The sequence below is a fragment of the Nothobranchius furzeri genome, chromosome 2, assembly GCF_043380555.1.
Source record: "Nothobranchius furzeri strain GRZ-AD chromosome 2, NfurGRZ-RIMD1, whole genome shotgun sequence".
NCBI lineage: Eukaryota > Metazoa > Chordata > Actinopteri > Cyprinodontiformes > Nothobranchiidae > Nothobranchius > Nothobranchius furzeri.
In genome coordinates, this window is record NC_091742.1 from 88,506,094 (window position 1) to 88,516,359 (window position 10,266).

General features: G+C 41.0%; 1 protein-coding gene across 3 annotated transcripts; it reads right to left on the bottom strand.

The window, feature by feature from the left end:
* Positions 1-336: 336 nt before the first annotated feature.
* Positions 337-9,740, bottom strand: LOC107376794 (uncharacterized). Of its 3 annotated transcripts, none has more exons than XM_015946065.3 (10): positions 9,539-9,740; positions 7,248-7,328; positions 6,182-6,250; positions 5,937-6,034; positions 5,611-5,689; positions 5,014-5,093; positions 4,851-4,938; positions 4,659-4,763; positions 4,256-4,429; positions 337-1,477 (listed from the first exon to the last, which is right to left on the bottom strand). In XM_015946065.3, exons 1-10 carry the CDS (start codon positions 9,621-9,623, stop codon positions 1,353-1,355), a joined length of 984 nt encoding a protein of 327 aa, XP_015801551.3. In that variant the 5' UTR covers positions 9,624-9,740; the 3' UTR covers positions 337-1,352. The 3 variants fall into 3 exon arrangements, with proteins under 3 accessions (XP_015801551.3, XP_015801550.3, XP_015801549.3); XM_015946064.3 differs by having other exon boundaries at positions 337-1,474; positions 4,653-4,763; XM_015946063.3 differs by having other exon boundaries at positions 4,653-4,763.
* Positions 9,741-10,266: the final 526 nt, after the last annotated feature.

Below are 10,266 nucleotides of genomic sequence, written 5' to 3' on the forward strand. Positions count from 1 at the left end.
AAGTGTAATTGGTTATTGAATAAGCAAAGAATCCATTAAGTCTTCTGTTTTATAAATAAACTTTTGCTGTAATATTTAATAATCTTAAATTAAAAATTAATCTTTGGATTAAAATATAGACCAAGACAGTTGGTGTATGAACTTCTATTGAGTGTATTAATATCCTAGACATTTATGCATAATATAAGTTCATATGCTAATGTGTCCAATCTTTTCTCAGGATCTAACCAAACTGATAGCAAACAGTGTAAAATCCTAGTATGTAGATGTGCACACGCTACACTGTATCAAAAATGTGAAAGACCCACATAGAAATAAAGCTCTGGAGACAAGAAGTGAAGAATGTTACATTTATTTTAAACAAAATGAAAAAGTTGAAGGTTCTGAGTTGATCTGACAGGCAATATAAACACAAATTTATTAAGGGTACTATGTCATCACACACAAAAGTTTGTTAGGATTTAAGATTTTCAGATTTCTAATATGATGCACAGCAACACTAACAGTGACAACATACACATTTAAGATAAAAAACACCAAGTAAAAATTAATTATGATACTGATTTGTTAAAATAGTTTGACTGATACCAGAGTATAAAACGATCTCCAAATGTGTTTGGAAGAAATTACAATTATTATCTTTAAGAGGCCAGTAAAGGTCTTCTGGTGCTTTTATTTCTTGATCAATGTAAACTTTTTTGTACAAAACGATAAATCAACCATAACTAAGAAGCAACTTTTAAGAAAAAGGGTAAAGTAATTTTTACTTGCAGCTTGTTTACTTTTCAAAGCAAGTCACAAATTTTTTTCTTATTATTTTCCATTAGTTCATACAAAGTTGTGGGTAAAAAAAAATTGTTTAACAACCAGACTTTCTAGTTTGATACAACACTAGCATAGCAGTAAAAAATGTATACCCTGATTTAAAAATTTCACTGAATGCTACTAAAACAGAGATAATCATGACACCACTTCTCTCTAGCTTAGTAACATTGTATTTAGTTAGAAAAACACTTAAGTGTTTTTAAAAGGAGATTTTAAAAAGTTTTAAACATGTTTACACAAACCACAGTAATTTAACGAGCTAGCTAAAACACAAACTGTCATTTGGTTTAAAAAAGGTCTTTTGTTGCCTGAAAAGAGCTTAAATGACTTTCAGCATTCATATAAACGCTTGTGTACAAAAAAAAGACATATGTGTTCAATTTAATGAATGAGTGAATTTAACCAAAAACAGTCTAGCATTGAGTTAGCTTTTCAAGTTAGCACAGAGGCATTGCCAGTTAAACAAATGTTTCATTCCTTAAAGCTCATTATTATTCTTGGTTATTGAGGACCATCACGTGTAAGTGCTAGGAGGCAGAGGAGAAGGAGACAGGATAAACGGAGGAAGTCGGTTGAGTAGAGGTGAGGAACTGATCGCACCACGCCGGCTCGTCCAGGTTTATTTCAACAAACGGGATGCTGGAGCAAGCTGCTGTGAGACGGTGCAAAACAGATTTGAGTTTACACGTTTATGTAAATTATGTTTAAAAGATTTTTGAAAACTAGTTTTTTAGTTTTTATAGCTTGCGACAAGATTAACGTAGTGCATTGCTATTAGCTTAGAGATTGAGTCTGTGCTAGTTTATAGTTTGTGTTCTTTACATGTGGATGTTGAAAAAATATTTTGGGACAGTTTTTGTGATAAGTTCAGTTTTTCTTCGGTAGAAAATGTTTCTTTCTCCCATTTTTTCAATTTAGCCTCTCTTTACTAAATGTAAATCTACGGTAGCCCAGAATGTTAAATAAAAAATGCAAAAGCAGAAAGACAAAAAACAAATGACAACAACCTACCATGAGTTTAAAATTAAAACAAAAGCAAAATTAATAAATTAACATAAATATAAATATATTTACATTTCCCCTTTTACTCACATTTTACTTGGATCGTTTTTGTTGTTGTTGTTGGCTTTTGTATTTACTGATTTACTCATTTTGACCCTTCTGAGCCACCGTACTAAACACTCAATGAATATTAAAAGAAAAAAAAACTTAAAAAATGTTTCTTATTGTTTACTTAAGGTCAGCAATAATTTGGATTTGCACATTCACATTACCATAAATCCTCTAATATTGGCCCATATTCCATTACCGGCCAGGTTTCCTACATTAGTTGGTTTCGTTGTCAGTGGGGGTAAATCAAGCCCCCACAATGCGGGTCAAAAACTGAAGCAAACGCGGAAGTAAAATAAATTACAGTTCCACCCTCATCCACTAGGGGCTGGTGTCAAAAGCGAGCAAATCCTCATTGACTCCCATGTTAAAAATACCAATTTCACAGCAGAAATAAACATGTTTACAGCCTGGTTCCAAAACATGTTTTTTGTTTAAATGATCTAGTTTACACTCATGACAACTCTGAGGGGGGTGATTTTTTTTCTCACTCTTCTGTTTAAGTGTATTAAAAGCCTAAAATTCTGTATAATTAATGAGCATCCGACCCACGTGACCGCAGAGCTAGCTCCGGGGAAAGGCCGCAGTAGAGCCTCGGTCTGGCCTGGAAACTGTTCCGTCAGTTTCAGTCTCTCAAATTAGACCATTAGTTGTAGCGTTTGTGCGTTCTTTTTTGGATATTATTTGTGCAATTGTTGGACAAAATGACTTGCTGTGGCATTAATTGCACTAATAGAGCGTCCAAGGAGTCTCCACTTCATTTTTTTCGGTAAGTAAAATTATATTTATGCATTTTAGGTCACTGCCGAGCTGAGCCTAGATTTTAACATGTACTGTTTAACCATGAAATTTAAATGTAATAGGGTAAAACCCAGTGCATTTAACATAATGCTGCACTTTAGAAAATGGGTTGAAATATAACATGTTGGTGGAGCTGGGTTCCGGCTATCGGCTTGTGGAGCTCTCGGGAGACCGATGTTTTCCACCCGTTTCTCCCCTCCCCGCAGCTCGGCGCATCTCTGTCTGATCGCGGCTTCTGTCTGCTGCACGGGCTGCCGGCTTGTGGAGCTCTGGGATGGAAACCTTTCCACTCGGTTCTCCCCAGCGGCAGCTCTGCGCATCTCAGATCGCAGCGGCGCTTGTCTGCTGTGCGGCTGCTGGTTTGTGGAGCTCTCGGGAGACCTCTGTGTTTCACCCGGTTTTACCCAGCGGTCAGCCCGGCGTATCTCTGACTCAGAAGCTCTGGTGTTGTGCACAGTTAACTCCGGTTGTAGCTAGGTTGCTACCTCCGTTAGCTTAGCTCCCACCTCTGCATTAGCTTTGGGTTAGCTTCAGGTTAGCTTGTAGCTAGTTCGACCGGGTGTCATCAGTCATCAGACTGCTGCGGCGGTTGAGGGTTGACTCTCTTCATCCAGATCCGTAGGTTTTTGTGGGTCTGAGATCACTTCCAAAGAGTCATTCGTTTCTGACTGAATCCGTGGAAATTTGGGCAACAAAACCGATCCATTTTACCACTAGCTCTACCTTTCACTCATTCGCAGGTGGAAAATGAGGTCAAAGATTAACATCAATTTCCTGTGTTGGTTGAAGTTTTTACTATCTATATGATAATTTACTGATTATTTTTGTTTTGTATGTTAAATATTATCACATCCACACGTTAAATTCAAATGAAATTGTAAAAAAAAACCTCTAATATTTACTTGGGGGTGCTATGGGGGTGCAATGACTAATCCAGGGGTAGCTATAGCACCCCCAAGCCCCCCCCCCCCCCCCCCCCCCCCGGGCACCGCCACTGTTTGATACTGTTTTACGTGTCCTCACTGCAAATAGCTTGTATAGCGCTAATATTTTTAGCAGTTAGCTCAGTGTTGTAACGTGGAACTGCAGAGGATTAGGATTAAACAGTTGGAGGATTTTATTAAATAAACTTAAAGCAAAATGAGAAATCTGAATTAATAGAAATTAATAAAATGTTGGATTTCTTTGAAATTTTGGTTGAAGTACTTACAATTTGGGCCAATAAGGAGTAAAATATAATCATCTAGAAACATGAGGGTTATCTTATTTTTGCTGAAATATTAGCATTTTTGTCGTTGCTGCTGTAAAATATTATTGTTTGTCTGTTTTCTGTTATGAATCTAGAGACGATTAACTGTAATACCTCTGATTTTGTATCTTCTATTGTCTTAACTCTGTATCTTATGTTTATTTTTCCAAAAGACTGAAGAAAAATATCTGCGCTTTGGTTTTTCATATCTTACACACGTTTGTGAAGCGTGTGTTGATTTTTAATGTGCTGTTCATGTTTAAGTCTTACATGGGTTGTTGTTGTTTTCATTCTGCTGCTGCGGCTCCTCCATGGCGTCAAACAACAAGTTGTTGCTGCTCAGCTGGTTGGACGCCTGCTCAGATTGGTCGTCGCCCAATGAAGAACTGGCGCTACTGGGAGGGGAGTTCTGCACCCCGTTTGCCTCTGGCTGCTCCTGGGAAACTGCAGGAAGGAACAAAATTTAAGCATTTCACATCTTTATAGTTGTGGCAGTAGGACATGTTATCATGCATTGGAGCAGAACAAATAAACGTCACATTTGCAGAAACTGAGTATGTTTATTTACTCTCGTCCACGTTGGGATCCTTCGATCAAATAAGTCATGTGAACACCTTCTCTACAGCAGAGATGCTAAATAAACAATCAACCAACAAAAATAGCACACCCTCACTGGTATTCTTGTCTTCTCTGGTGTCTTTGTCCCCCATCTGTGGACCTGTTCCATTGGCTACTGGTGCGGTTGGGAGGTCGTCAGTGGTCTCCATGCCTTTTGGGGCTGGTCGATCAGAAAGACCAAAGCAGTCTTGTTAAGAGTTTACTTGGGTGTGTGTCTATAAATGTAGTTAGTTATAAACTAATGTACCTAGATCATCCAGGTAGACCTGGCCAAAGGTCCCAGTGGGCTCGTCTAGACGGCTAGATGGAGGACGTTGGAGATCAAATGAGTACGACTGGAAAACAAAAACCAGATGAATTGTCAGGTCTAAACGATGACTTGAAGAAGCTTTTTGAAATTGGTTTCTTACCCTGGACGCCCGCCTGAGCATGTAGAGGATGGTGCACAGAATAATGATCACAATGATGATAAGCACCAGGATCACATAACCTAGAGGAGAACAATCATGTCAGGACGAAAGCTCTAACACCAGCTGAGGAAGCCTAAAGGACTTGCTTGGTCTCCAACCAGCAGCTGGAAATCCTCCAGAGGGAGGAGACCAGCAGCCATCCAGATCAGAAGCCTGAACCACCTCCTGGTGAGGATGTTGGTGTTCTGGTCGGTAGCTGCAGCTGTAGGACTGGGTGGTTTACTGATACGTTGTTCATGATGAATCGGACACCAAAGTACTTAGAAATGAAATTATTTTGCAGAGTTTGCTAATAATATTTACATATTTCACCATTCACCGTAGTATAAAACAGAACATAGTGAGACAGCGTTGTGCAGAAAATAACTGACTATAAACACATCATACTACAGTGTTGCCCCCTGATCAGACAGGTGTGTGTTTTATGTGTAAAGCTGTTTTTATCAGACGTGTCTGCTGTCACAGAGAACACGTGGTGGTTGTGGTCTGACGCACAGGAAGCGTCAGACGTAAGCGGTGAACGAGCTGCCTGCGTACCTGCTTTAGACGAAGCAGCAGCTGCTGGTGCAGCACCTGCAGAAGTGACCTCTTTGTCTTTTGATCCACCTTCTGTTGCCTGTTCAAGACAGAGGGCAGCCTTCAGATTTGAACATTGCTCAGCTCTGCTGTGGGGGTTCATATGTGATGGCTTGTTCTGCACTTCCTGGTTATTCAGCAGCAAAGGTTCATTCTAGCTGTCATTCAGCTCATGAAGGACTCCAGAACCCTGAAGCAATGCTAAAATGTTGACTAGATGTTTGCACTGAACAAACGGAGAGTTGTTGCGTAAAGAGCCAACACTCAGAACTCTCCTGGTTGGTTACCGTTGGTGGTGATGGCGCTGGCGCTGTTGGCGTGGTGGTTTCATTGTTGGATCCATTCAGGAGCTGCTGGGTTGTTAAGGGTTTCGGCGTTTCTGATTCTGAAATTTGAGTTAAATCAAACTATCAACGGTGAAGGATGGCAAACTGGCTAATATAGTGGAGAAGCAAAGTAATGTGTGATGCTACATAAGGCCTAAGTGCACATCCATAAATACGTGAATGTTGTGACTCAGAACTGTTGGTACCTTTTCCATAAACTTCAGTTTCTGGAGAAACTGTAGTTTTATTTTGTATTTGGTCATCAGATGAAATTTCTGTAAGTAAAAGAGAAAACTGTCACGAATCAGAAAACCTGAAGAAAGAAAAAAAAACATTTAGTGACTACATCCAATTACAGCTGAGTCACGGGGAAAGAAACCGGAAGCCAGTTTGCTTTGAACTTGTATTCTTTAAATGACCAGCAGGGGGCGACTTAATGAAGTAGCTCGACCAAACAGATTATAAAGTTTGGAAACTGAGAGACATCTCAAACTTTATAATCTATTGAAGCATCTTCTGGTTTTATTCTGTAGATTTTTTTATTTCATCCCAGTTTAGAGGGAAACAAGACAATCTACGGAAGAGGGTTAGGGCCACGTAAAAGGGAAAACAAAAGAAAGACAATTCTGGCTTTAATCTCAGAATTCTAACTCTAATAATCTTAAGAAAAAAGTCAGATTTCTGATATTAAAGTCAGAATTCTCTTTCTTTTCTTTTTTTTTTCTTTTCACTGGCCCTAATCTTTGCATGACCTTGCTCCAGATTACCTCTCTGAGCCACTGGTTTTTTACTCCCCTGCTCGGTCTCTGAGGCCGGCTGAAGGGATGCTCCTGGAAGTCCCCAAAACAAGACGTAAGCTCAGAGGTGACAGGGCTTTTCTGTAGCGGCCCCTGGGCTCTGAATGTGCTGCCTTTGAGCATTAGGTCACCCTCTTCACTGTCTGGTGTCTATTTTTATGATTTGGCTTTTAACTCAGCTTGAGAGTCTTTTTAGTGTTAGTTTTTATGCTTTAGTCTTTATGCATTTTTATGCTGTGTTTTGTTTTTAATCTTTTCAATTTCTTTGAAGCACTCTGGTTTTATACTGTAGTAAGGTGCTCTACAAATAAAGCTGTCTTAGCTAATCCTCTTCTGTAACAATCAGCCAGTTTATGTCCACCGGTTTTAAGAAAGGATAAAACAACAGGAAACAAATCAGTGGGTGATTTAAACATACACCTAATTAATAGTCAGCACTTAATATATCCACAACGATTTTTATGTCTGTTCTTACCTTTGGGCTCCGCTTTAGGTTCCTCAACATCTGGAACATCGGTTGTGTTTTTGCCTCGTGTAACAGAAGACGTCACTAGAACTAAGGAGAAAAGTAGTGTAATTAAATGTGTTTGTAGTTCATTGAGCTATGTACCTGGGAAACATGTTTATATAAACATCCAGCCCTTATTTGTGGAGCCAGTTTACAACAGCTGCTGACCCAAGTGCTGAACATACACGACTAGTTAGCCATAAAAGAGGGCTAAACAAAGTTCCCAGACCGTACAAACACGTGCACTACAAATAAGTGCTGAAGTGTACTATAAGTACAGTAAGTATAAGTAACCGTAAGACTGGAAACAAACAGAAGTAAAAAGCTATGTGAGACTATGTTCCAAGGACTACATACGTATAACATGCACTCCCATCTACTAAATGATAATGATAAATGACCCGCAGTCGTGTAGCGCCTTTCAGAGTCAGAGGACTCTTACGCTACAGTGTATCATTCATCCGTTCACACACACTGATGTTGATGAGCTACCATGTAGCCACAGCTGCCCTGGGGCACGCTGACGGAGGCAAGGCTGCCGAGCACAGGCGCCACCGGTCCCTCCGACCACCACCAGCAGGCAAGGTGGGTTAAGTGTCTTGCACAACAGCAGAATTCTCTGTCCAGAGCCGGGATCAAACCTGCAACCTTCCGATTACTGGACAACCCGCTGTTGAGCTACTGCTGCCCAGCTACTAGCAGGCCACTGCCTCACTGAGTACTGGAGTACTCATTTATTAATGAGGAAGGTTAAATCAGCCAAATCTTGAAGTGTTAAATGGTAAATGGCCTGTATTTGATATAGCACCTTCTAGAGTCCTGGAACCCCCCAAGGCGCTTTACAACACCATCAGTCATTCACCCATTCACACACACATTCACACACACATTCACACACTGGTGGGGATGAGCTACGATGTAGCCACAGCTGCCCTGGGGCGCACTGACAGAGGCAAGGCTGCCGAGCACTGGCGCCACCGGTCCCTCCGACCACCACCAGCAGGCAACGTGGGTTAAGTGTCTTGCCCAAGGACACAACGACAGCGACAGACTGAGCGGGGCTCGAACCTGCAACCTTCTGATTTCGGGGCGAGCGCTTAACTCCTGTGCCACCGTCGCCCCTATTTCAATATTTTTCCTCACAACAAATTTCCTCTTTACAGAGTCCTCTGAACTCTTACTTTCTTCTCTTCCTAAAGACCTTGGATCAGAGGGTAGGAAACATGACCGAACACACACACAAGCACTGATATTTAATTTGTTGAATTAATTGAATTTGAATTATTCTTTAAGTTTTGTCTTTCCAACCTGCCGCAGCCCACTGAAGTACTAGACTAACCTTCATCAGCATTCCAGGTTGAGGTTTTGTCTCTTGGGAATCGAGCTAGCGGCTAATCCTGTAATCCTCGAAAACGTCACCAAAACTCTGAGTTCAATCTAATCAGGCAGGGCAGGTTAGCGAACACTTGTAAGGTTCTTTTTTCCACGTTTAATCTTGAAGCTAGTTTGTGTTCACCCTGACTAGCCATTAGCGTGTCAATCAGGTCAGAATTAAACTGTCACACCACACTGAGACTAACTACAGATTGGACAGTTATGCCTGAATCCACTCAGTAGAACCTCTCTTCAGAAGATCTGAGCTAACGTGAGATCATGCTAACAAAGCCTGTGTTTCAGATCAGCTTGGTCTGATTAATGACTCTTCTGATTTAGTCCACACTAAAGCGAAGCTCGTGTTGTTACTGCAGTTCTAGATCGGGTTTAAGTCTAGACTCCCCCATAGGTGCTCTTGATGATTTGCAACCATATTAGTAAGCTCTGCTTAGTAAATCTGGACCTAACATTTGCTCTGCCATAAAAGCTAATAATAGTCTAATAGTTCACTCACATCTACATTATTTGCACTTTTAAAAAGGCATTTTTGCAGGAAACACATCATCTCCTTGCTGCATTTGTGTGCTTCAGATCACTTCCTGGATGTGGTAAATTATCACGAAGCGCCCTGAAGACACCCAAACTTGCTCAGATGCAGATTCAAATGTAATGGGGTTGTGGAAGAAGTTCAGCCAGATAAAATGCTGATTTTAAAAAGCAACTTTAACTTTTGCTGAAATGAAGATCAAAGCTTTTTACCACGTGACTCAAATGATGCAAAAATAAATCAAAATCTAAAATTGAGCCATGCAAGCTCAAATGTGAAGGACTGAGTTTTTACTGAGTAAAGCGGAGAGGAAGCATCAGTTAGGAGGTGAACTCACCGAGGAAGCAAAGGTGAAAGAACAGCTTCATCGTTATCATTTGAATATTCCCTCTCTCTTTTTTCAAGCTGGCTCGTGCACTCATCAGCGATCTTGATCAGTTTCCTTTTTATCTTTTTAGTTTGTTCCTTTAAAAAACTTCTTCCTCTGCAGCTGTTATCAGCCCTCCACTCTTCTGTTCGTCTCTCTCTCTCTCTCTCTCTCTCTCTCTCTCTCTCTCTCTCTCTCTCTCTTCCTGTCTTCCTTCTCTCAGACCCCCCCCCCCCACACCTCACTGAGCGCGACACCCTCACAGCTCTCTCTCTACCTTCAGCTCTGAGGTGTAGGGACCACTTTTACTGATCTCCAACCGGTGTTGAGGTGGAGATCCGTTCTGGTTCTGGTTCAGATCTGATCTACAGCATCACCACGTCTCTGACAGGTGACTAGAGTCTAGAGACATTTCACCCTGCAGCTCTGGCGTCTTCACGCGTTTCCTCTCACCCACTTGAGTTCTTTTTTTTTGTTTGTTTGTTTGTTTGTTTTCGTAAACCCACCTCCCTCTCTGGGTCGGGTCTGTCGGAGTGAATCAGTCTCAGTCAGGAACTGAGTCGTCGGCCACAGCGCGCGCTCCACATCCACACCGGATGCTACAGTAGCGGCGCATGGGTGTGAAAAGTTCAAAAATAAAAGTGACTTTTTTTAGATGTTTGAAGTCCTGCTGGAGCTCTAGCTCTCTCCCGGTACTT